The sequence below is a fragment of the Micropterus salmoides genome, unplaced genomic scaffold, assembly GCF_014851395.1.
Source record: "Micropterus salmoides isolate LMB-PRFRI ecotype aquatic unplaced genomic scaffold, ASM1485139v1 Ms_hic_scaffold_1, whole genome shotgun sequence".
Taxonomy (NCBI): Eukaryota; Metazoa; Chordata; class Actinopteri; order Centrarchiformes; family Centrarchidae; genus Micropterus; species Micropterus salmoides.
In genome coordinates this window covers 5,537,185-5,564,651 of record NW_024040040.1, presented here as the reverse complement: position 1 = coordinate 5,564,651, position 27,467 = coordinate 5,537,185, and the positions used below count along the sequence as shown (strand labels likewise).

The 27,467-nt window shown below is 42.4% G+C and overlaps 4 protein-coding genes across 4 annotated transcripts in view; 2 read left to right on the top strand and 2 right to left on the bottom strand.

Moving 5' to 3' along the window:
• Positions 1 to 27,467, top strand: part of LOC119910112 (nucleotide-binding oligomerization domain-containing protein 1-like) — a 1,078,472-nt gene that overhangs the window by 86,830 nt on the left and 964,175 nt on the right. The window lies entirely within an intron of this gene.
• Positions 1 to 27,467, bottom strand: part of LOC119881802 — a 727,332-nt gene that overhangs the window by 17,078 nt on the left and 682,787 nt on the right. The gene's annotated exons all lie outside the window — the stretch shown is intronic.
• On the top strand, positions 10,741 to 15,092 carry gbx2 (gastrulation brain homeobox 2). The gene is made up of 2 exons (XM_038727839.1): positions 10,741 to 11,915; positions 13,141 to 15,092. Exons 1-2 carry the CDS (start codon positions 11,396 to 11,398, stop codon positions 13,674 to 13,676), a joined length of 1,056 nt encoding a protein of 351 aa, XP_038583767.1. The 5' UTR covers positions 10,741 to 11,395; the 3' UTR covers positions 13,677 to 15,092.
• The window catches only part of agap1 (ArfGAP with GTPase domain, ankyrin repeat and PH domain 1), a gene marked incomplete in the record, with an annotated part of 112,501 nt that continues 107,023 nt past the window's right edge, over positions 21,990 to 27,467 (bottom strand). Inside the window, 1 exon segment of the mRNA XM_038710403.1 lies at positions 21,990 to 27,087. Coding sequence (XP_038566331.1) covers positions 26,878 to 27,087 — 210 coding nt within the window.

Here is a 27,467-nt window from a genome sequence, read left to right as displayed (position 1 = left end):
GGCGATTTTTAACACCCTTTGGCAACGTTTTTTTGGGCGTGTAGGACTCCACGGTTAAGTTAGCAATAATAAATTAACCTTCAAAATAAAACTAGTACTTAAAGTTGTGAAACGTCACTATTTGGTTAGGTTTAGGAAAATGTGACTTAAACGCTCAGTGTGTAAGATTTATTGCCATCTAGTGGTGAGGGTTGTGAATTGCAACCATCTGTCCAGTCTACCACTGCCCCCTACGCTTTCAAAGAACATAGGACAGCTATGGTGGCTGACACAGCACAAAAGGTGTCTTTTCTGTGACAGCAGAGAGTGGCCAGTCAAGAAATGAGGTTTCTTTAGGTATATTTATTAAGAAATTATATATACTTAATTATTCAGTAAAACCACATGTTTTTGTGACTTGGCCACTGACAGACAACATGGAGGGGTGTGAAAGACTGTCACTGTTTCTGCACCACAGTCCATTATAAACCACAGATTAAATAAAGTTTATACAAATATCGACAAGGGAAACACATTCATTCTCTCTGTGATTATGGACCCTCGCCAAAACTGTCCGCCAGCAATAATATCTGTCCCACTGAAAGATTATGGTGCTTTGATAGCGGCAAAAAAAATAAATAAACGAATACTTTGATAGCGGTGCTGAAATAGATCTCAGTCATGACGTCCATGGAAGATAGAAATGTCTCATTCTAAGGTAATAAAAACATAATGGTGTATTATGTGAGGTCTTTATAGACCACAAAAAACATAGTTATGGATCTTATATTGCATTTCTGTCGACAGATCCTCAGAAATATCACACACTGAACCTTTAACTTAAAAATATTTAGAGCTGACTTTTAGTTTCACACGGGGAATGAACATCGATCTCCTGACTGAAATTCTGGTTTCTGGCCCACTTTCCACCCCAACCAGCTCCTTACTCTGACTTTACTGTTAAATAACACCTACCTTTAGCGTTCATTACGCCGCTACAGGGCTTCTCCAAGTGCGTTACAAACTGACACCAACGGGTCTCGACCATGCGTCCATATGTGACGACTTCAGAGTGAGAATGAGTTGGTATCACGTGTCCTTTTACAGGCTGCAGTCCAGTGTTTGGGACTTTTAATGTGTTTATTTTTCCTGTACATTACACACATGATAATCGATGTGGTTGTTATTTCTGTTTCAGGTCTTATAGGTATTAAAAGACAATCTAGAAGTTGTGCAATCAAACTAACATTCAACAAAAGTGAGTGAGTCTTTAGTATTTCTAATCTTGAGTTCCTCCAAGTTAATTGTAGACCAGACTTTTCTACATTTCTTTTCGAGTTATTCTTTAATTTCAACTCCATGCAGCTTTAAAGTCGGGTCGACTTAAACCGTCCAGTTCAGAACTTCAAAACTTCAGTCTTTTATAATTGTGACAAAGAGACGACCCAACGTCCAACTCAACAATCTGTTTGTCGGTTTTAAAGTCTGGTCTGTTTATGTGACTGCATGACCTTGTTGGTTGAAATCTTACATCACTGAAATACTAGTGTAATACTAGTACTAGTACTTCTGTGATAACTAATCCAACGTTGAATAATGCTTTTAATTTCATTCCAAAACACTTTTTAAGTCTGAGAAAAACAGAGATGTAAAACCAAGAGACTGCAGGAGGAATTCATCACAGTAACTAAATAAGGAGGGAAACACAGTCAGACTCTTTCCCACAGTGATGTTAAAAACCCTTCACCCCCCTGACAACAGTGAACAGACGTGTTCGACCTGTGAACAACCGTGAAAACCGACAGAGGAAGCAGAGGACACAACTAACGAGGGTAATAAAGTTAATCAGACTCAGAGGATTGTTGACAAAGTGAGACATTTCTGGTGAGACTCGTGTTACCGAAAGACAAGGCGCTCATTCATGTGAAGGCTCTCAGACGCTCCTCTTCTCCCAGGCAGCCGAGGAGACGAGCAGATTCACACGGCGCCGACGTGTTGCTAATGGAAACCGACGCAGCTAACCCAGAGGAAACCAGCACGGCGAGGCCGCTCTAACCCAATTTTAGCTGCCGTCTCCTCGCATCCTGTTTCGGTGATTGTACCAGCAGTAATTAAGGCTGTAATAATTAAATAAGTCACTTTTAGCCGTGTGGAAGACGGAGAGGAGGTGAACATTTCGGCAGATCTAATTAGCTCGTCTGAAGCTCGCCATCTGATTCCTTTCTTTTTTTCTGGAAGGTTCCTCTTCCCCGACCGGCTGAACTCGTGTCTGTCTCAGATCGTGGACGTCTCTAATCCCCTGGGTTTGCACCAGCAGGGAGCGTATACTTATCTGCATGTTTTTATGGGGGGAGGTCAAAGGTCAAGCTGTGTGTCTTCACATGTGTTGGCCTAAAGAGGGGGGGAGGCCGGTTCCTGCGTGTAACAGCAGTCATTAGAGGCCGCCGGCACACCTGCTCTGCGGAGGGTTGGAAAGTTGATGCAGGTTGATGGATGTCTGTACACTCGGACTGAAGCAGACTCTCCTTCATCCTGACCCTGTTTTTAAACGCTCACTACCAGCTGTCGTGTCGCTTTTATTCTCTTTAGTGTTTTATTCTTTTTCCAGAAGCTTGCAGGGAGCTGCACACCAGCACAAAAAAGACATGCTATTGATTCATGTGATTATCGATTAATGTCAATCAAACATCAGAAAACTAGTTCACATCCTTGTTTTGTTCGACCAACAGGAAAAACCCAAATGATATTTAATTTACTCTGATGTAATACAGAAAAACAAAGGGCTAGGGCTGCACTAATTGTCGATCAATCTGTTGATTATTTTCTCGATTAATCGATCAGTTGTTTGGTCTATAAAATGTCGGAAAATTGTGAAAAAGTGTTTCCCAAAGCCCAAGATGTTGTCCTCAAATGTCTCGTTTTTGTGCACAAACCAAAGACTTCCAGTTTACTGTCACAGAGGAGCAAAGAAACCAGGAAATATTCAAATTTAAGAAGCTGGAATCAGATAATTTGTCTTTAAAAAAATGCCTCAAACCGATAGTTGGTGATTAATTTAATAGTTGACAACTAATTGATTATTTGATTAATCATTGCAGCACATGGTCTATTTTATTGTTAGCTTGTACTTCTTGTTATTCCATATTTTTACATCTATACATGTTTGTTTATGTCTGGCATCTAGTCACCACGTGTAAAAACTACTTGGCAATAAATGTGTTTCTGATTCTGAAGTAAAAACCTTCCAGTCAGATCATTTTATAACCCACTCAGGCTTAAAATACTACATTCAACACGGCGATGTGGGTGACAGAGCTGAATGAGACATTTTAAACCCATTTTAAAGACTTCTAAAATGTACAAAAACATTCAATTTTAAGACTGAACTTTTAGGAGTCCAGCAATCTCTGCTGAGGCAGCGTTAAACTATTGGTTGAATAATCCATTGGACAATTAATAAAACATTTTAGGTCGGTTAACAAAAGGAAAACACCGCCTGCTCTCTGGTTCAACTTTTTCAACGACAGATTAATTAAAATATTTTAGTTACCTGCAGACAGTTAAAAACTAAAATAAGCCTGAGAGGACGATTTGTTTCAACAATCTGATGAAGACTTTACAGTCCGCGAAGAGGAAACAACAAAGTGCATCAAAACATCATCCGACCAAATCTCCCTCAGTGCATTCACTTATCAGCCCAACAGTTAACAATTAGCAGCACAACTCGTTAGCTTTAACATTCGACTGCGGCTTCTCTGTGGATGAGATACGAGAGCGTATTAAATTACTTTTATAAACATGTTTAAAAATCTGTTTGCTTTCACTGAATGTGTTCTACCAGAAACTGAATTATCAAATGCTGTAATTCCAGATTTTCCCTCGTTTTAACATTTTGCGTGTTAATTATTGTTAAAACAGCATTTTTATTGCTGCAAAAAACAAATTATCTCTACTAGTTCTTTATTTGTCATCTCTGCAATAAGAAAACATTTAGGAAGTACAAACGTAGAAACGTTCAGACTGATGCTCGTCAGCTTGTTTCAGGCTCTAATTTCTCTTGAATCCCTCAAGAATTCATTTGACTTAATTTTGCATGTCAAGCTGCTCGTGTATAATTAGTTTTAAATGAGGCCTCTTTGTTGGCGCCCGAGGACGAAACATGTTGCCTGCTGATCTGAAAATGATTTTACACCCTTTTTTTATTCCCCTCTGTGCCCTTTTTTTTAAATCATATTTTCTTTTGTTTTTGCTAAGTAAAGGTTTGTATTATGTTTTTTTAATAATTAAGATTGACAAGAAATATTTAAATGTACTGAAGGGCTTTTAAATGTTACACAGCATGGATTTGAAGAGCAGGAACCGACTTTGTTATTTATTTATTGGTTTAACAGAGCTGTAGTTTAATAAAAGCACACAAGACCTCAAGAGAAAGTAACATGTTAGAATATCCTTCAACACTCGACTCCCAGAACTGTATTTAACCGGCTGCGACCCTCCTGCTCGACTCCTCGCTTCACCTTCAGGGCTTCATCTATTTAATCTGTCTGATTTTTAAGGTCCAGCTCACAGCGGCAGACTCGTCTCCTCCCTCTGCTCTGTGAAACTCCCCTGAACCCCCGAAGACACGACGGGACGTTCCCCAAACTGCCACAGCAATTAGCGCACTCTAAATGTCCTCAAACTGTGGCACGGGATCTGTTCGGCATGTTTGTTTTGATCCCTCAGCCACTTTGAGAGTCCTCTATGGTGCAGTGATCAGCCTGAAGGGGGCGCTGTGTAAACCGTTTTTTTTTTGTAGAAAACTGAGGATTCACTCTCTTGTTTTTGTCACATGGGTTCAATAATTTACAATTTTAATGAGAGTATATGTAAAAAGGTGATATGCAAATGAACCTCTGGCTGTGGATTTGAAGGATTTAAAATCTCCCCGTCTGTATTTTATCCTGCGAGCAGTAAAGGTGGTTTTACAGTTTTGCCAGGTTGTGGTGACTTTAATTAGTCTGCGAGTCTCAGACGTGATGGTTTACGTTTACAAAGATGAGCTGAAATGCTGAATCATAAAACTAATAATAAAACAAACAATCAGGAAATAGGAATCACATAATTTTTAAGTTAAATCATTTAGGCATCGATGGGAAAGCAGTGAGAGTTAACGAATAGTGCGATCAAGACAAGAGAAGAAGAAGAAGAGAAACAGGAAGTGCATGTTAGAGGTGTTATAAGAGGAAGTGTTCTCGAAGTACAATAAAAGTAATAGTGGTAGTAAAGTCGGTGCCTGAATCGTATTACTTTCTCTATAATTAATTATAAAATATACTGAACATATAACTATACTGTAAACACACAAGGAGATAGATACAAATCTAATTTATCATTGCTAAAGATAAGTGTGAGGAGAGGATCATGGGTAGAGGAGTGAGATGAAGGTGAAGAAAGAGAAGAGGAAGAAGAAACAGGAACAATTAGCGTCCAAGAGCACGCTGCAAAAAACTGCTGGTTAAATCAAGTGGTCAGGTGCAAAGCGACTGTTTCTGTGGCGAATAAATGAACCAACGACAGAGGAACTGAAGACATGATGAAGATGATTATAGAACTTAATAACAAAGTAAATAATATAAAGTATGCACACTTCCATAAAATCAATAGTTTGACTTTTTAAACTTGCTTTATCCCAACAGTATGTTATTGACAACAGCCTAAATATATTTCTGATTTCCTCTCATCTTGCGTCTGAGTTGCACAGAAAGGCGACAGATTTTGACCCCGTCGGTAGATTTTTCCACTCGAGTTCAGAAAAATCTGATTTAAAGATTAACTGACTCGTCTGGATGGAGGTTTTCTGCAGAGCAACGATCAATACTAACCCCGCTTGCTGCCAGAATGTACTTAAGAAACTCAATCCTCATCAGGCCTCCTCCCTCATTGGGCGACCTCAGCGGCCCTTTCAGCTCCGATAATCAAAAATCCAATCAGCGCTCTAAATGTTAATTGATCTGAGCTTTGGGAGGAAATCACAGCGGCATCTTTAGCTGCGTCTCTGCTTCGTTTTCTTATACGTTCAACTCATTTACAAAGACGAGACGTGTTTATTTTAATATCTGATCAGCTGATCTGATTGGACGCTCCTCTGGGACGACAGAAAGAAAAGATTTTCTATTTTACTCACCCGGAGAATCAGAGTTCCTGCAGCGTATCTCTGCGCCAAAGACCTGAACAAAAAGAAACAACATTAATCCTCGAACCCTGAAGTCCCTCGTCGTTTTCTCTTTAAAATAAGTTCATAGTTTTGGATGCAGTGAAGAGAATTTGTCCCAAAACGGTTTAAAATCTGCTTCAGAAGCTTTGTGACGCTGAAAACAAGAAAACTCTGGTTCAATTTCTGTCCTCGAAATATAAATAGCTTCAGTTCAAAATGATCAAAAGAAGGTTAAACCCAAAATGTGTGAGTAATGACATTTTGGTGACTTAGAGGAAAGAGTTGTCTGTAAGAAGTCTGCTGTTTCAGGATCAAAGTCTTCGTCACGTTAACTAACAGTTAGTTTTAGGGATATCGGCCTGTAGGTTGAGGGGGCGTACAGACTACAGGCGTAACCTTAAGGTCACTGACTGAACAATGAGAGCGAGCCGACCGGGAAGCGTCACCAGCGTGTTGTGCATCTGCTCGCGCTATGAAATGCATAAACCTGCTGATTCTCTCTTCTCAGCCTCGAGTTCATCGAGTTTGATTCTCTTCTTTTTTGTTTTTCTGTGCAGAACACAGCACACACGAGCTCAGCCAGCTGACGACGACAGCCTGCCTCCACGTTTGTTTCTCTCGCGTCACGTTTGATCGTGTGAGATCCCCGCAACCGCCACTCTGAAACCGTTTAGTGTGAACGCCGCACATGTGGTCCAGCGTCTGGACTGAACCGTCTGGTGCACTCTTAAGATTAAAATATTAAAACTGGTTTAACTCTGTCATTATATCTGTGGAAGTCCACGTATGCCTCAGACGCTTTTCTTCAGGGAAATTGCGCACGTCATCGTAACATCCTCAAAAAGAGCTTCTTGTTGCCAGGCTCAGGCTGTTACACCAGGTGTCTGACAACATCATGGGAAGGATCCGCACGAGGGAGTCCTGCTGACGCCATTTGTTTTAGACAGGAAACTTAAGTCTCGCTCAAGGACAGCTCTCGCTCCGATATCTCGTGAGAGGATAAGGACGGCGGTGGAAACGAGGGAGAGGAGGTTGTTTTACGTAGAGGAGCTGATAGCAAGACTTTATTCCTAACGTTACTTCGCGTTTCCACCGTCGTCTTCCTGCAACATCACCAGATATCAGAGCAAGAACTGTCCTTGAGCGAGACTTCAGTTTCATGAGTCCCTCATAGGGATCCTTCCCATGATGTTGTCAGAAACCTGGTGTAACAGTCTGCATGGATTCCAAACATTTCCACACCAACACATGTTGAAATAGGGCCCAGGTTTAAAAATACAGATATTATCCTTAAATCCACAAGATTTTAACCGTTGTTAGACGAGCGACCCGAAATACTTCAAAAGTCAAAGGCACTGATGTCTGAGTGGGACCCTGGTGCTGTTTGCACGTCACACAAGGTCGTGCTGCAGGTTGTTAGAGTTGACACCCGATCGTCACGGCCTCAGTAACGACACAACAAGCCTCATTTGCTTTTTAAGACTTAGTTCTTGAAAATACCCGGGATGGGAATCTCTCCCAGTCTCCTCCAGTTCGTCGAGGCCTTCCGTGCGTTCAGTCCGACAGCGCTGTGCGTGTTTTCGTGTGTGTGTGGGAGTAAATCTGGCCTGGCATTTAGAGGCTGATGAAAAGGTTGATTCCGCCACGCCGCTCCGCTCTGACTGAATCGTGTCGAGCGGCGTCGACGCCCGGGGCGACGTCCACCTCCACCCCTCCACCCGTCCAGGCATCTGTTTCTCTGCCTCTCTGCTGCAGCCGGCGCTTCATAATTGCTTTTCCCGCCACATCCCCTCCACTTTACAGCGGTTATATCAGCAAACTCTCAGAGATTGTGCCATTTAGCTTTAGATTTAGATGCAGGGGAGGGGGGGGGCTCTCTGTTTTTTTTTTTTTTTTGGACACCAAACGGCGTCCTGGTTTATTTCTGTAAATGCTCCTCGGCCATTTGGAGGCCTATTATCGCCGCTTGTTGCAGCGACTGATGATGTTAGCAGGTAAGCAGCTCCTATTAGAGGAAGCTTCATTTAGTGCAGTGTTACACTCCAACTGCCCCCCCCCCCCAACACTCCTCCCACCTCCACCATCCCACCTTCACCCCCCTCCTCCCCCCCCAGCCCATAATGGATGATCGCAGCGCTCGGCTTGCATGCAGGAAAGGTTTAATTAAATCATAGTCCAATCATAATCCATGTTGTTAATTAAACTGGATAATTTATAAGTACAAAAGAGGATATTTATTAGCTGCTCTGCGGTGGTGGCAGCGCTGTAACGTGCACGCTCCCCGTGCACGGACGCTTACACTTATGCACCCCGCTGCCCCCTCCCCTGCCTTCCAACCTTTTACTATTGATGCCCCCGCATGATTGATAATGAGACAGAGACTGCTGTACTATTTGTCTAATGGCCGTGCAATTAAATTCCCTTGTAAATGACCCATGCCTCATTTCATCCTAATCTATGGAATTTTGATTGAATTTGTCAGCCTTAATTGAAAAATACTGCTATTTAATGTCTGCATTGCAGTTGCAGATCAGGCCGCCTTTAATGAGATCGTGTCCCAGTGACCCTGAGGACGAGGAGGGGGGGTGGGGGGGGTATCCAAGCGTGCCCTTGACTCAGCCCAGGAGAAGCAGTGGAAGAGAGAGAGGGGGGGGGGGTCCACTGGGAGATCCACTCAGGGTCAGAGGTCACCTGCTTCCTCTCTTGCTACACACGATGATGTGTTGCGACGCGGCAGCGCCGGTGGCATCGACGAGGTTTGTATTAATTGATGAGGAAGCCATTACAGGATTCATTAAAATGGAGTTTGATGCCGGCGCAGGAGCAAATATTGTGATTTAAAGCTCTGCTGTGCGGCTTTGGAGGAGATGAATCGCGGGATAATCGCCCGCAAATGCCTTCAAACCTCATCAGGAGCCACAGAAACATGAGCTGTGGAGGCCGCTGAGTCTGACTGGTGCTGAACAGCTTTAAAAAAAATCAGATTCAGGGGTTTTTCTGCAGCTGTATTTATCATAAGTTACTGCAGACATGATTGTGCATTACAGTGAGGTTGTTTCTAACTACTGCCTCTTAGCAATGAATCTCAAAAACATGACTAATTTGCATGAAGTCTGGTGGATCTGAGGAGGAATTATTCTGAAAAATGTTACTTGTTTAGCTTAAAATTCTACTTTTAGTTCATATGCGTCAGGGAGTTTTGTTGAACCAATAAACCACCAGGGGGCCCGAAGGAGAGACAAATCTGACCCTCTATTTGTGTTTATTTGTCACACATAAATTTGTTAAGGAATAAGCAGAATCTAAACACATGATAATAATAGTTTTACTGGTGTTAGTGGTCCATTTCTCCAAATAAATTAAATTTAGTGAAAAGCAACTGACACAAAACAAATTGAGAGAGTCTGGGGCCCCAATTGAACTGTGTCAGTCCTCAAAGTAGGAGCTTTTTTTAATTAATAAAAAATGTCAGAGCAGCCAGACAGGAAGTGACATACGTTACCGGGCATTTACTTTGTAACTCTGTGGAGTTTTAATGTAAAAAAAAAAGTTACGCTCAACTTTATTTACATCCATGTTCAGTAGCTCGCAGTTTTCTTCTTCACAGGTAAAACATGGCTTCACAGCGCTACTAGTGGTCAGAAACTCCACAGGGCACCTTTAAATTTATAAATTAACTACTAATTAAAGTAGTCCAGGACATTTTTAGTCTGCTGGACTCAAAGATGAGTTAAAATGGAGTCACTCGAGCAAACGATGGCGCTCTGAGAGGTTTGTCCACGACCTCTGAACGGCAGCTACAGTCTGGTTAAGATTTTTAAAAGATCATCATTAGATAAATTAAGTACAAACTAAACCGCAGCAGAAGAGCTTTTTTTTGCCTCCTCCTCTGGTTTATCTTCTCACCTTGCTGCAGTGATGACCGGTTGTACTCCAGGACTCTGTGACATCACTGCTGGATCACATCTATAAGGCGAAAGACGCTGATAAAAGTGCAGAAATAACAGAGGAGTCAAACGCCGGATCATGTGTGCAAATTAGAAACTGACAGATGCAGCGGGGATCAGAAGCTGAGTTAAAGTGTCATTAAATGTTTTGGTTATGGCTCTAAATAGATAAATCATGAAACAGGTTTGAAAGGAAGTGAAACGCTGCTTTTCATGTATGATGATACAACTACAAGACTTTTAAGGTTCAATCATCATGATTTAAAGTTTAAAAACATTCACATCTGGTCTCACTGCAGATCTTTGAATATGGACTAAATATGGCTATTTGGTGATTAATCTTGTTTGATTGTTTTTGACTTGATTCCAGACGTTCAGAATAAAATCTCAGTTTGAAGTAAAAATTATTTTGGTTTTGTACAATCCTTCATTTCAGACAGAAGTTTGTCTCATTGTGTTGGAAGAGATCACTTCACTGAACACGATGTATTAAAAGAATACAGATCAGCGCACACACACACACACACACACACACACACACACACACACACACACGGGAGCTGAGGGGGGTTCATAGAGCGATTATTTACTGAATATATACTGCTTATTATTTATGATGATGTGTTTTCACATTCTTAAATGGCCTGTGGTCCCAATTTGTGTAATTGGCATTCATCCAGGAGACCAAAGGCGAGCCGTCACATCACCCCAGCCGGCCAATCAGGGGCCAGAGCGCGGGCACGGGGCGGAGCTCGCGCGGAGAAGGCAGCGCAATTAAACAGAGGGGAGCGCAATTTAAATCCAAAACATCTCTGGACGCGCGCTGAGCGGCAGGAAACACACGCTTCCCACACAGTTGACACGCACACTCTGTCTCGGCGGGGGAGTGAAGGAGAGGTGTCCGCTGCTGTGATATCGGTGTCCGGTCAAGTTGAAGTGGAGACTCGCAGGAAGCTCCGCTCTCCGACGTGCGCACGGTGCGTCAGCGGACAAACGACGCAGACCGGAGCTGTGCGGCGTTAATGGTTGAATCTTTTGTGGGGAAACTAAAAGGAGGAAGAAGACGAGTTTTGTTCATCATTTTTTCTCCCTGACTTTCTTTCCTCCGCCGCACAGATGGAATGGTTTTGTTTAATCGGATTATCGCTCCTCTGAACTCCGGTCCCCTCAGAGAGGCGGTGACAGCCGCGGCTCCACCGGGGGTCTGTCGTCCCTTCTCAGCCGCCCACAGCGCTTCTTCTCCGGTCTCCTCCGAGCTGCAGCGGTCGTTCATATGAGCGCAGCGTTCAGCCCGTCCTTCATGGTGATGCAGCGGCCACTCGGAAGCACCACCGCCTTCAGCATTGACTCTCTGATCGGGGGGCCCCCGCAGCCCAGCCCGGGACACTTTGTCTACACCGGCTACCCGATGTTCATGCCGTACCGGTCGGTGGTGCTCCAGCCGCCTCCTCCGCCTCCCCCGGCCCTGCAGCAGGGTCTCCCCGCCGGCCACCACCCGCACCCGCAGATCCCCAGCCTGCAGAGCGGCTTCTGCTCCAGCCTGGCGCAGGGCCTGACGCAGGGCATGGCGCTCACCTCCACGCTCATGGCCTCGCTGCCCGGCGGCTTCTCCCCGTCCCAGCAGCACCAGGAGGCGGCCAGGAAGTTCGGCTCGCAGGCGCTGCACGCGGTCTTCGACAAAACTCAGGAGCTGCGGCTGGAAGCGGAGGACGGCAAGAGCTTCCTGCAGGGGAAAGAGTCCGCGGCGCTGCAGGCTTTCCACGACACGGACACGTCGGTGCAAACATCCACAGGTAGGTCACTCGTCTTGTTTAAACTGGAACGGAGCTCAAAGTCCGGGGTCAATACAACACGTTTACACGGAATCAGCTGGAGCCACAAATCCTAAAACTCTTTGCCCCCGCACTGGTCTTTAAATATAAGAAACACTTGTCCAGTGAGTTTGATTTGTTTTTAATGCAGCTTCAGAAAAATGTTTAATTTAAAAACATTTTTGTTAGTTTATTAGAAGAAGAAAAATAGTAATAATAATAATAATAATAATAATAATACATTCGCAAACAAGCTGATCTGAACAGAAAACACGTGAATCTTTTTGGCAGGTTTTGTTGCGATTTGAATACTTTTTATTGTTTCAGGACACCGAAATGTCCAAATTATTTTAAATGCGGACTTACTCTGAGACCAAAACATTAAGTCAGTTCATTCACAGAAACATTTCTGTCTACTGTCCAAATCTAAATAATCAAGACATGAAGTCATAAATAATTCTGATGCAGAAACATTTGAGGCCTCAGCGGCTCCACGCTGTAAATCAACATTTCATTAGAGGAAGTCATAAAAAAGTTGCTTGTTGTTTCAGTTTCTTGAGAAGAAAGAATTTTACTTCCAACTTGTTCGCTTGGATGATTTTAATCTCTAATCTTTTATTTATTTACTGAAGCAAAATCTTTATCTGTGAAACATACTGAACTGTTCATTTTCAGGTTTTGATCGATCACAAACTGAGCGGCAGGTTCGGGCCGCGCGGAGACGCTCCGTGCGTAATTACGCGTGAAAAATAAAACTCCCTGCAGAGCGCGTGTTTCCGCTCTGATCCAAACACTGATCTGATGATGGATATTGACACGGGACAGGACGACCCCCCCAACACACACCTCCCACCAACACCACCACCCTCCTCCCCTTTTTATTCAGTCGCACAGATGTCTGTCAGCTGTGGATTCAATTTACAAACATTTCCTGTCAAAATAAATCGATTTCCATTCAGCATCAATTAAATATCAGAAACTTTATTTTAAAAATAACTATGTGCAGATTTTAAGGAGACAGGAGTCTTTCTTTAATCTTTCATTTCTAAAGCAGGTTAAAACATTTTAGGATTTATTTTGGAAACACGCAGATAAAAATATTTCTCTTTCGATTTGTGAAAGATTTAATGAACGTGAACTTTTTGTGTTTATACTTTTTATTTTGTGGTGATGATGATATTGACGTGTCTCTCCTCTCCCTCCACAGTCCGAGCACACAGTAAAGAAGACTCCAAGGAGGACGAGTGCGGCCGTAAAGATGAGAGTTTCTCCATGGACAGCGACTTGGACTACAGCTCTGATGACAACCTCACCTCCATGTGTCACAAGGACGACGGGGACGGAGGAGGTTTGGATGACGGTCCGCACCTGCACGGCTCCAGCGGCGGCGGCGGCTCTGGGGCGGGCGGCGGCGGGGGGAGCGGCGGCGGGAAGAACCGGCGGCGGCGGACGGCGTTCACCAGCGAGCAGCTGCTGGAGCTGGAGAAGGAGTTCCACTGCAAGAAGTACCTGTCGTTAACCGAGCGCTCCCAGATCGCGCATGCGCTGAAGCTGAGCGAGGTACAGGTGAAGATCTGGTTCCAGAACCGGCGCGCCAAGTGGAAACGGGTCAAAGCCGGGAACGTCAACAACAAATCCGGGGAGCCGTCCCGGAACCCCAAAATAGTCGTTCCCATCCCGGTGCACGTGAGCCGCTTCGCAATAAGGAGTCAGCATCAGCAGATGGAGCAGGCCAGACCGTAGAAGAAGAAAAGACTCCTGATGAGAGAGAACGAGCCGCTTCTCAAGTGACTGACTCTCGTGTTGATCACGTTTTTATTCTGGGTTTCTTCAAACAGTTTAAACTGCAAATGGTTCCGGTTTTTAACTTTAATTAAAAAAACAAAAAAAAACAACTCAATTTAAGATGAAATAACTGGAGGTTAAATTCCTGCAGTGCACTTAAAAACTCAGACAAGTTATTCAGTGATGTTTCACTTTGTCATAAATCAGATTTTAAGAATTCATTTGGCGCCCAGTCACTAGATCACTTGTTTAACATTGATCAATAAATAAAACAGAATAATCTTACACAAATTGTGAGATGATGCCACCTAATTTCCAATATGTTAAAAACGTCATGATAAATTGTTAAAATCAAACAAGGAAAAACAGATAATGAGAAAACAATTCAGGACACTGTGAAATAATCTCAGGCCTGATCTGACTGTTTCTCACCTCAAGGAAATACGATATTAAACAATCACTGATGGTCATGTTATTGCAGTGCACTAGAAAAACTGGGTCTAAAAATTAGTTTTTAACAAAGAGTGAAAGGGAAAAAACTGCTGGATTCCTTAATTGGTGAATTTGTTTTAGGGGTTTCCAGACTTTAATTAAATCCCTTTTTATTTGGAACAAAGTGGAAAACTCATGAATCTAAAAACAGACATGCTTGTTAAAGATGGACGTTCCTGAAAGGTCACATTAGCAAATCTTTTAAGTGCATGTTTGAGTCTGACAATGTAAGTGTGAGGAAACTGTAGCAGTGCGTTTCGAAAATTTTACGTTTCTCCAACGGAGTCTGGTTTTAATCGCTGAAAAGGGCCTTTGCATTCCAGAAACCCTTTGAAAACGTTTTGATTTCAGACGTCCATCATTTTTTCTTCTTCACAGGAAATTTAAAAAAAATAAAAATAAATTCAAAGCCTCAACACGAGACTCAGTGGCTCGTTAAGCTGGACATTTCTCTGCAGGAGGAACCGCAGTAATAAAATCTAATCTTTTTGGAGCGACACCAAAAACTGTGCGTAAAGACGCGCAGCTGAGGAGGAGGACGAAGAGACAGACTGACATGTTGCTCCGGCGGCACGTTGACCAACTCCTCCCCCACATGTAAATACACACGCGGGACCAAACTGAGGACATCACATAGATTTCACCACAAACGGACGGCGCGTTACTTTAAAACATTGTTCTTGATTTCCAAACATTTGGGGGTTTTATGAACATCCTGCCAGAAACTCTTCCCTCTCTTTGGATCAAACTCATCTTCTTCTTTTGGACAAAATGACGCTGCTAATTTATTTATATAAAACTGTGCAAAAGTAACTAACATTCCCTGAAGTAAAAAAAAAAAAAAAAAGAAAAAGATATACAAGTGTGAATTAAAAGATAAAACGTGACCAGATGTTAACAGCTGCTCTGTCTCCATTCATGTTCTGGATTTACGACATGTCACTTTATTCTTTCTTCACTTCCGTTTCCAGTAAAAGAGTTTAAATTTTAATCACAGTCAAACTCAAGGGTTTGGTTCCTAAAAAGATACTTGGATTCATATTATGTTTAATGAATACATCAACATTTAACATTTGAGCGACGACACTTTCAACAGATGGCTTTAATTGTTTACAGACAATTAATTAAAACAAAAAAGTCCAGATTTCTTTGATTTTATTTTGAAGGCCCGATATTTTTAAGGCCACAAATCTTTAAATCTGATCTGAGAAATGAAGGAAAAAGGTTTAAAAGCACATAAACTAAATCCATCCTCTACTTTCAGACTGGTAAAGCTTAAAAATGTGAAAGTAAATTATCTGGTTTAACTTGTGTGGAAAATGTACTTTTTAACAAGCTGAAATCAGAATATTATGGGTTTATTTTCTTGTTCGTCTGTGTGATAGTGATCACATCCTGAAGGTCAAAGGCCACGCTCATTCCCAGCCTGTTGTTGTCACAGACAGTATATTACTGGACGAAGCCACCCCGCAGATTTAAATGGCGAGCAGTGAAGCCCGTTTTGGACCAATAAAATACTACAGGGCCACGTCCTGTTGGCACCAGCGTCTACTGCGCATGATCGCGCAGCATAACCGTGGTTTAATGACGTAGAACTGCAGAAACACCGTAATTCTGGTAGCTGCGCCAACAAAAAGTCTCATGGCTCAGTGTGTTTGTCTGACTCGGATCGTCACTGATTAATCAGCCCACCTACGAGGCTCACCTGTCAAACACCAGCAGCGTCACTGATCGCCAAATAGTTGTTTTAGATTTACTGAAAATTTATAATCTCATGAGGGACGGGGTGTCACAAGGTTTTGACGTCATTTTGGGCCTACATGGACCATGCAGGCTTTGGTCGGCTTCACTGTCCGATCTCTGGCTTATTACCCCCTTGGTTGTTGTGACAGCGGTGTCACGTGGTGGACAATAAATAAAAGTCTCTGGCAGGCCTCGCGCATTTCTGCTCTCAGGTGTTTGACATTGTTTATATGTAAAAAGATTAAAAGGTTTCCTGCTTCAAAGAAGTAAACTGAACACCAATAAACCGACTGTTTTACTTAGTTTGGAGAAATAATTAACTAAATTGAGGCTCTGCTGATCCACAAAATATCCTTAAACACCATTAATTGAAAGTAAGACATATAGGCTACATATTTATGGCAGCTGATTTAATTCTATAACAGCTGTGTTAATTATTAGCAATAAAGTACAGAAGCAGAAATCTACCTGGACTCCGGTGGTCGTGACGTCAGCCAATCAGCAACACCTGCGGTCATCAAACTCCAGATGAAGCCACAGAAAGACAAACACAGAGGGAAACTAAACCGTTTCATCTTCTGATCAATAATCCACAAACACCCTTTTAATAAACTGTAAAACTTACCTGAAGCATCAAACTCAGGGTTCCTCATCTCCACCTGAGACAGATTTTCTAACGTCACAGACTGAAATCAGCCGGTTCACTCACTAAAGTTACGTAAACGACGCACGGTTCGCTTCAAAATGAGACATTTCAGCTGTTATTAAGGTTTAGAGTCGATGATTTCTCTTCAGTAGCCACGAAACATAAAAAAGACATTTAAGCTAGTCCGTTTGTTTGGTACGTCAGGTGAAGGCTTAATTTGACGCTGATGTGCGTGATGACGCATTTACACAAGCAGATAGTTTAACCACAGACATCAGGCTGAAATAAAACATTTAAAAAGCAGAACATTTAAATGGATTATTTAACTGGCAGAAAATAAATGAGCAACTATTTTTATAATTGAAGCTTTTTGCTGCTTTTCTTTGTTTTATATTATTTTAAACTAAATATCACGTCACCTTGGACTCTCAGAACTAGTTTTGGGAATATTTTCCCTCCTTCTGACTTTTTTTTTTGGACTAAACATTAAATTAATTTATCAGAAGAAAAAAGGAAAATGAAAATAATCATCTAACATATAGGAGAAATAGAGAAAATGTTTTTTTAAAGAAAATCCAAAATCCAAAATTTTTTTTAAGGCCACTTGGACCATTTTTAAAGTGGAGATGTGACACGAAATTAAAGGGGATTCCTCCAATTTTACACATTAAAATCAGTTTACATGTCATAGTTATTAAAAAAAACGTCTTCTGTGGTTCTGGAGGAGGAAATAACCCCGATGATGTCATAGTGATGTCATCGGGTTATGGCGGCTTGGGCCTGGCGACAACAAAAAAAGCAAGTCTGCATTACAAAATTTGAGGCGTGGCATTTAAAATACATCTCTGACAGACTAAACAGGCAGATTATAATGTAAGACACTTTCCAGTTGCATTATGGGAAATGTAGGATCCAGCGTTTTTGGAGTTTGACCCATATTAAAAGCTAAAAATCAGGATATTTTGACCTCTGCTGCTTTGATTATGCCCATTTAAAAATTATAGTGTGATACTAAATTGCTTATTTTCTTCCAACTTAATGTTCCTGTTTAAACACTGCGATTTTTATGTGGACGCTGGCTGGGAATTTGTAGAAATTGAGAATGAGCACTAGGAAAGTTCGCTGTCACTGCTGTTCTCCATCTTTACTGAGCAACTGCAGAAACACTAAGATCTCCAGTGCTGAATCATGACGTCTAAATATTTGACACCACTGTTCAGTTAACACCTCACATTAGTATTGAATCAGACATGAGTCAGTTTTCAGATTTAATGTGATTTTTTTTCAGAATGAGTCTCACATGAAAGGACAAAGATTTGTGGACTTACACCTGCAGAGTGAACACAGACAGGCGGGCTACGCGAGACTCTAATGAATTTTTTTGGCAAATTGTAATCAACCCGGGCCGTCGTGGTTGGCTGATAAATGAGACCCGGGGGGAACGGCCTTGGCTCTTCCCTAAATTAACAGCAACCTGCTCGGGCTTCAGATGAACTCCTGCTGATTAATCCTGACGGAGCTGCTGCAGCAAAGTGTGTGTCGCCTTCTTCTTCTCTGGTGGTGGTTTCCTCTGCTGGGGGACAAAATGTGAGAAAGGAGACTGTGCATTCACATTTATAGGCCTAATCATGAGGCGTCCTGGTGACACGTAGAGTTAAAATCGCTGACCGTGTTAAACGGCACCAGTTTGAGTCTAAGTGGGAACCTTTGTTTCACCCCGATTTCCTGTCACCTCTCGACCCCTACTGTCAAGAAAAAAAAGCCTCCAAAAGTGAAGCCAGAAGGAGTCAGGGGCACCAGAAAAGTCTCTCACTCCAAAAATCACAAATACTTGATTTCCATCCCACAAAAAGAGAAAATGCACTTTTTAAAGTGACAGAAAAAGTCAGTCAGTGGACCTTGAGTTGGGATTTTTTTTGTCAGTTTCCAAGATCAAAAAATGATACGATGTGTGATGTTTAAGTCAACACAGAGAAGAAATCCTAACAGCTACAGAGCTGGCAGGTCAACAGATACGTCTAAATAACAGAGAAAACACGTGTGAAAATGGTCGAAAGCTCTGGAAAACTGGATGTTTAACAAACTACATGTTTCTGTTTTTATGACAAGAAGGAAGATGCTGCTACATCTTTCTTTTGCTGAAGGTTTAGCTCATGTTTTGTTTTGCAGTTAAGCTTTAACAGCAGGTTTCTGTTCTCCAGTTCTGTAGGAACTTCCTGTGTTGACTGAAGCAGCTCCATCTGCTGCCTCTGGACTCTTTATTGTTAACACACACACACAGAGGCTTCCTGTTAAATACAGGGCTGAGGAGGGATTAGCAGGGTATTATCTAATTACAAGACAACAATAAACACAACCCATACACACACACAGTCAGTGACTCCATGAGACCACTTTCACTGTAAAAACCATCAAAAATTAGACATAATTTGGTTAAGTTTGGACGCAGAGTCACACTTATCTCAGAGGAAAAAGGTGCAACCAAAATGTGAGCTATTAACTATTAATTTCACTTTGATTGCTTCATCCAAAAACAGTATTATCTCAAATACAACATGAGATGCTTCCATAGATATTAAACCCAATATTCTAAAAATAATTTCGCTTCTTCTAAACGTAGCATCTTTTGGAAGATGATAAAAATGATAATAATTGAGCTGATTCAACTAAATAAACTAAATTAACTTTCTAAAGTTGTGTCCCTTTTGGGCAGGCCTCAGACTTTGATCTGATTATGTTGGAGAACAAATCAAAAGAGATAAAAACTGACTCTGGCTGTGATGAGCAGCCCGTTCAGAACTTCGCAGGCCAAACAATTTGTGGTGAAAGTTGCAATGTTATTGTGTAAATAAATGAAAACTGCAAAGGTAGATGTGATTTATTTTTTTTATCTTTAGAATTATAGTTGAATCATTAAACAGTCCCTCCAGGACTTCATGGGCCTAAAACCCCGGATATATTTGCTTTTAACTACGCGTTCGCCCATGCAAGATGGCTGCCACACATATCCAGCGCTTAGGAACGCAGGTTGTGCACGTCTCCAGAAATTAGCGCTACGCGAGAGATGCACTTCAGCACATGAACGTGGGCGCAGTTTGTCGATCTGCCCGGCAGGTCAGCGAGTAGTATGTAGCTGCAGTACCGCAATCCTAGGACCGGAACTGCATTTCTAGGACCCTTGTTTACTTTGATACTGCAAGCTAGCTGGCTGGCTAGCTAATTTGCTAACCCTAACCCTCTTGACAGCCCCCCGAAGCCAATTGCCCTCAACACAACCAACACAGAGTGTGTGCCTAAACTTAAGTTATCGACCGGCTAACCCTACAGCTGCGCACATTAGCCTCACGGCCGACGTGCTAGCAGACAGGGTTAACCTCCTTTGTGTTGCTGTGCATTACCACCACCAGTCCACCAGATGGCTGCTGTCACAAAAGAACGACGGCCCTAGAACTGCAGTCCCAGGATTGCTGGGGTCCCGAAACTGCAGCCTCTGGTACTGCAGCTACATAATATTGAGGTCAGCAGCAATCTCCTGTTCCACACAGCAGCCAAGGTGGTGGCGGAAAGCAGTTGGTTCGCCAACAGCCATTGAACGCAAAAGAAGGTCAGTAGCAGACTTTTAAAAAGGGAGATTTATGGCGGGATGTTTATAATAAACATCTAGTCCGCTATCGGAGCTAGTCCGCAATTATCAAGATTGTTATGACGTCTCATTAAAATCTCTATGTTTGGTTTGTTTGAGATGTCCAAATTTGGAGGTTGTCAAGGAAGATAATCCGGTGTCAGCGAGGGATGATCCGGCCCTGATCTGCCCCCTAGTGATTCGAGTTTTATCCTCCAGGTACAGGCAAAGTACGCAGGCAAGTTTATGAACAATGCCGTTTGCGTCACTTACGCCTGTCTACGCCTACGCATTGTTAGTATGTTGGGGGCTTAACCCTAAAGTGCAATTTATACTTCTGCGTCAAATCGACGGCGTAGCCTCTGCGTAGCCCCCTACCCTACGCCGTCACCTACGGCGTAGCCTGACGTGCACCTTCTCAAAAATGTAGCTACACTTTCATTATCAGAATGCGATCCACTCGGTCGGTAACATTTTGAAAAGGCTACACCAGACGCACGTTTACAATTTTACTCCCATTCACGTTAGCGGAGCGCTAAATCAGAAGTTAGCCTGCACACAGTGGACGCTGTAGCACTACTGCCGACTAGCGTTTGGTGGTGTAATTGCTGATTGACGGACACACCAACACACAAGTATAAATGCCTGGCTACGTGCGTAGCTACGCCGTAGACCCTACGCAGGAGTATAAATCAAGCTTAACCCTGCATATCCAGTTTACCTTGATTCTTTCTTGCAGCTGACTGGGATGCAGCCGCCTGTTACTCATTGATTTGTCTCCTCTGACGTCCTCCATGGGCGCCATTCTGTCCGCGTATGTTTTGCGGTGGCAAAGTGTTTCTCAATAGACAATTTCCTTTCATGTCCAGCCACAATACTGCATGTTCTGCAGAAAAGTTTACCCTCACTTAGGTAAAGAAGATCTGGAGCTGTGAGTTTGCTGACGTATCACAACATTTTGTGGGAAACGGCAATGATAGGTAAAATTTTCAGAAAAGTTGCAGTGACTTGAATTGAATGCGGTTTTATGTCATTTATTATGTCAAAAGTTACGATCACGACTTCCCAATATCCCGGCGGGACAGATAAATCTGAATCTGTTGACATCACATAACGTTTCCTGATTCAAAAAAAATACAATAACATCAGAGGTTATATTAAGAAGCATTATTCTTGTCTTTATTGAAAAGAGACACATTACAGTAGAAGACTCTGTATTAAGTAAAATTTTTCAACAACGGTACTGTACAGCCAACAAAAAGTCAATAACAATAATAATAATAATTAGAATAACAATGACAATAAGAACAATAATGCATCTGGATGAAATTATAACAATTATAATAAAAGTGGAGAGGTCGGAGAAAAATATACAAAAACGTAGGTTTGAGGGGGCGGAGTCTTCCTCACAGGGTTCGTTTATAAATAATGTGGAGGACAGCCCTGGTAGGTGGAGCTTAGGGGTAAAGGCTACAAGAGATAACACAACCAGACAAACCAAACGTTGATCATACTGAGTCGTTTTTTAGTTTGAAGTCTATGTACAGGTGAGGTGGCGCAGAGCTGCAATATTAGCGCCGTTTCTTCGTTCTCCGGATCTTTCAAAGCAGACGTGATTCATTTACAAGCAGGCAGCTTCACTTGTTTGCAGCGTGAATCTTGTTATATCTGTGCTAACGCCACTAGAGAATATATTGCGCCTCGCTATTGTCCGTTAGCGGAGATTAACTAGCTGATTGCTAGCTGCAACTGGAGATTCACAGGATGTTTCTAGTCTCTAAACATGTTCCAACTGTTCATGTTTAGTTTTAAGAATAAGAAAGACGGGTAGTAAAGTTCGCTTAGATAAAGTTGAAAATAACCATGCTAACGTATTCAGCGCTAGCGGCAATTAGCTTCAGATCAGACTCAGCAGTTTCTGTGACTACAAACAGATATTACTGAGCTTTCTTTGCTGCAATGGGATTAAATCATCAGATTTTGGATTCAAGTGTCAGCTAATGCATTAACAAACAAACAAAACTGTTCTGAAAAGAGTCGGTGTCAAGCAGTTTTCATTAGCTGGGTTTAGCTAACTGATCATTAGCTGGGGCTGGAGATTCACAAGACATTTCCATTCTCTAAACATTTTCCAATTTTAAGTCATTTATAGTTTGCTTGCAAGCCGAAACAATGCTGCCCATGCTGGTTTGTTTACCGCTAACTACAGTTAGCTTCAGCGATAGATGATTCAAACAGTTAAAAGCAGCCATTACAGAGTTTATTCTGAGATTAAATGAACAGACTTGGGCCGTACACAGCCCTGCTTCTCTCCATTAGCCGTGTTTAGATAACTGCAGCTTGATTTTGATTTTTACTGGTAGTAGTAGAAACTGCTTGCAAGCTGAAACAATGCTGCCATGCTAAAGTGCTCACCACTAGCTGCAGCAAGGGTTAACGTTAGACCCTTACAGAACTTCTCCTGCGCCATACAACTTAAATAAACTGACTTTGCGGACTTGTCCAACACAATGTTTCTATCCTCTAGACATTTCCCAACTTTTCATGCTTGGTTTAGCCTTAGAATGAAAACACTTGTTGCTAGCTTGTTCACCGCTAGCGGTCAGCGCTATCATTGACCCTGCAACGGATTATTTTGGTGCCTATAGTCATTTAAAAGCAGATTTTACTGAGCTTTCTCCCCTCATGTGAACTTAAATAAATGGATTCTGGATTCCCAAGTTGCTCAGAATTTAGATGCCGTTAAAATGAGAGCACCAATCAGGTCAGAGGACACCGCCAGAAGCCGCCACCGCTTAGAGAAATAAGCAAACGTCAGTTAGTGCCAATATGAGAATAAAAGAAAGCTGTAGTGGCAAGTGTTGAGCTTAAGGACAGACTGAATCAGATTTAGTGCATTTCTGTCATAAATAAAAGGACGTCTTTGCCCTGTCCTGCTGTCATGGGTAGAGTTAGGACAGAGTCGGATATAAACATAAAATAAACAGTTTGAAAACACAAGTTGCGGTCAAACCCCTTGGTTTAGTATTTATGCAAGATAAAATGCCATCTTTGAGATGACTGGGAGGGCACGTACAATTACAAGGTCGGACGAAATTAGGAACGTAAAGGCAGACGTTTAAAACAAAAAGGCAGAAGGAGAAAATATTTTCAGTTCATGATGACTTCATCTTTTGACTGTTTCTATCAAGTCTACAAACATGAGTGTGTTTGTGGTTTAACGGGAATATTGCAGCAACGTCAGCGTGTGAAGTCACCATGTGACGGTGACTGATGAGTTTATGAATATTGCTTGGATACACAGTCGGTTTGAGAGCTGCTTCTCAACCTTTACGTTACAATTTGAGCACGAAAACAGCAGAGAGAGCAAAGACTAAGAGACGAGCAGGTGATGCTCAGCATAGTGTTGAAGGTGAAAATCATCACACACAAATGTCGAGGTTAAGCAGGTTATCCCGACGATCGATTAGCGTTCAGTCGACGAAAGAAATCAACGCTCAGTCAAATCTACGTCGTCGTCATCAGGGTGAGAAAGGTGTGTTTCTTTACAATCTTGTGTGACGGCTTAAAATTACCAGTGCATCTTTAGACCAGTGGATCCCAACCTTACCATCCTTTATGCATTTAAGTAGCTTTGAATGTCCAACGACTTAAATTCCAAGGGTAGGTTTAGTCCAAAAGCTATGACCATGTGGACTGTATCCACCGACTACGCGAGTTCTCACATCTACGTACGCCAACACCCGATGTAAACAGAAACGTGTTTGCATCAGCAGTCCACGCCACTGACTTCATCCCCGCCAGTGTTTATATCAATTAAGCAAGCAAAGATTGTAGGAATGTTTGTGGACTTTACTAGAGTCCAGTTTCATCTTGGACTTCTGTCTCAGGCACAGCCACCAGCTTCGGCCAATAAAGTCCAGGTAAAGCTTATTTTCCAAATGACTGTACTGTAAGTGAGACAACAGTATGGCGAATACCCAGTTGGCACTGTTTTGGTTTCAATAGTTTGCTTTCTTAGGCCTCATGGTATTGACCCAAACTTGATTAATTTGGTGTTGGGTCGACTCATTCTTGACCACATGTCGGCCGTCTGGACCCAACCGTGACCACATTGGGACTTGGTCTCGACAGAACAATAGACCGCATTTGGACTGAAGTCCATTTATTCTTTGTCTTGACCACATTTTAGCCATCTGGACTCAACCTTGACCACACTGGGACTTTGTCTCAACAGAACACTTTTTGCATTTGGACACGGTCTTGATTCGTTCTGAAAACTGCACAGACTTGGAATAGTCTTGGACTGGCCTTTAGTCGCCTTGACTCTAGCCCTCTTTGTACCGTGTAAATGTTCAAATATTTTTATTTCTCATCCTGTAAACCTTCTTGCGACCCTTCGGACTGGAATTGTAGCTCTGCAAACATTTCCAGGTTGGGAACCACTGGTTCAGACGCCTAGTGACCCGCAAAAGTTTAACTTCCTGCCTTGGATGGATCAGCGCTACACTGAGCCAAAACACGCAACATTCAGTCCATGCTGATATCGTTTTTTCCCCCTAAACAAACACACATTCTAATATTTCACTTCCACTCTGCAACCCGACATCCAGTAAGTACTTCCTGTGCTCTCTAATTTACATGGCGTCACCGTTAAAAGAGAGAGAGTGACAGAGAAAGAGAAGTTTATTTACAACAAGACCAGAGAAGAAGAAGCCCTTCTTAGTGATTCGCTGAGCAGATCGGGGAGATTGTTTGATTGGACGGGACAGGACTGGAGGGCGTTGGCGCTCTAGCATTACAGACGGATTTTTATACACAGAAACACTATTTTGTGGCCATGAAACTTTGAACTTGTGTTACGTTCACTGACTCTTTTCATTCTACTGAGCGTTTACGCCTGTTAAAAGGAAAAATTTTCTACCAGCTGAAAGGAAACAAAGAAAAAAGTTTCCTCCCTCCTCCGTTTCATCATCATCACCGTGATGTGTCTGAGCTGACAGCAGATTCTGTGAACTGAACTCACAGATTTAACAAAAACACCTGAACAAGGAGAAGCAGATCAATTCCCTTTTCGCTCCATTAGTTTCTTAGCTGCTTCCTTGTCTATTCCATTTTTTCTTTTTTACAAGTTAAAACAATTAAATTCACTTCAGGGACACTTTAAATGAAATGTTATTTGACCAGGATGTAAAATCAGGCTCGGGTTTAAGATGCTCACAGTTCACTCAGTTCAGAAAAGTTTTAAAAATCCAACATGTGAAGAAGAACAAGAACAGTTTAGTACATATTTAGTTTCTGGGGTCTTGGGTTTTGGGCTGGCGGTCTAACAAAAAGAGGAACTAGAAGATCTTCCGACATTTTATGGGGAAAACTAAAGAAAATAATCAGCAGATTGTTTGATGACTGAAAAACATTATTATTTGTAACCCCAAAACATACAAATCGTTATATTTATTATTGTTCAAGGAAGAAATGTGACAATACATCATGACATGGATCTTAAATCATATCGTCCAGCTCAAGAATAGCTGAGGAACGATCTAGAAAGTATTATTCCCTTATAACGTTAGTATAAATTTTGTTAGATTCTGAGCTGAGTGAAGTGAAAACAAATGAAACGCTCTGAACGCTGGGTTAAGGACTCTGGGAAAAGACAATGGGGCGTTCATGATCGACAGTCTCCGGTCCCTGAGCCTGGCAAGAGCTTCTGTACACTTAACGACTTTATACACCCGGAAACAAACTAAATAAATCCCCTTACCGTGTTGACATTATTAAACGATTGGTCCAGCAATGCACATCGAGATACAATATACACAATCCAGGAGAAGGAAAAAAAAAAATCCTTAAATTAAAATAGCAAAAAGTGTCTAGGACATGCGATCTACCACACTTCTTTTTCACCTCTAAGATCTGATATCTTTTTTTTTCCTCTTAAAGTTTTACATCAAGATATTGTTCACATTTAAAAAAGAAGAAGGTGTAAAGGCAGGAGGGTTCACATAATTCATAAAATAATAAAAAGTACAGGTGGGAGGAGGAGAAAAGCTGCAGGGATCCAACAGAGAGGAGTCCTCGACTGGTGAAGATGATGAAGATGATGTGCAGTTCAGATGGCTTCCTGTGTGTGAGCATGCTATGAAGACCGCCCCCCCCCCCTCCTGATATTTTTGTCTCACAGTTTGCTTCCTTATGTTGTGACGATATGTTTTGGCGAGACAGATTTTGATTGGCCGGATGATGCGTGGCGAGGTTGCGCGGGAGCTGGTCGCGTAGCGTTAAAGTATAGCTGTGTGATGAGGTATGATTTCCCTAGAGCTTTCAGACTGGCCGTCATTGGCTGTCATAAGTCACGTGATTATTTCCCAAAGAGCTCTGATGAGCCATCGGCGACTGTGGACCACATTTCCCACCGTGCTTTGGGGTTTCCCCACCCGTTGAGGGTTCTCCCAAACAAACAGCGCCACCACTGACCCGTGATAAGCTCTAATCAGTCTTAACGAGCCGACAGCGGCAGTGGTGGCTCTCAGGTGAGGTGGGCGGGGCTTAGAGTCGCAACAGGTAGTGGTTCCCAAAATAAACGGTCAGGATTCTCCCAAATCGGCGTTTGTTTGTTTGTTTGTCATAAAGAGTCAGACGGTGACATGCCCTCGTCATATGAGCGCGGCGCTCCCGGCGCTGCTGCAGCTGTTGTTGCGGTTGATGTTGCGGCGCGACAGGTTGGGCGTGGCCATGAGCGGGAAGCGCTCGTCGGGGCAGCCGTACTGAGTCAGCGTGTCCACACACTCCTGACTGTTGGCCTGCCGAGCGTATGCCATCGCACTGTTGCCGTGGGTGTCCCTCGCCATCAGATCCACGCCGTACTGACAGAGAAAGAGAAGAAGAGAGAGAATAATTAATACATTTTTAATGTCATTTAGCAAAGGGTGAAACGTTTTCTGGCTGGCTGCAGCTCATCTAATGTGAGGATTTCCTGCTGTTCCACTGTTAAACTCAACATCTTAAAGTTTTAAAGAATTACTCCAAATCTCCCAAACGTCACATCGTTTCTATTTAACACGCGTTCAAACCATTCAGGTTTTTTCCCGCCGTCTGACTCACAGCATAACGAAGCGTTACTGCGTTCAGTAACTGTGTTTTAGAGTTTTGTGATCAATAATCTAATCTAAAAAATTTATCTGGACGTTACTATAAATCATAAGTTATAATGGAGCAGTGGCCGGCGTTAAGAACTCAACACTTC

What these genes read in the sequence shown, in the direction of transcription:
- gbx2 (XM_038727839.1), top strand. Translation starts at nt 11,396, where the DNA reads ATGAGCGCAGCGTTCAGCCCGTCCTTCATGGTGATGCAGCGGCCACTC. An exon ending in GTCGGTGCAAACATCCACAG is followed by an intron (nt 11,916 to 13,140) that starts GTAGGTCACTCG and finishes CTCCCTCCACAG; the next exon opens with TCCGAGCACACAGTAAAGAA.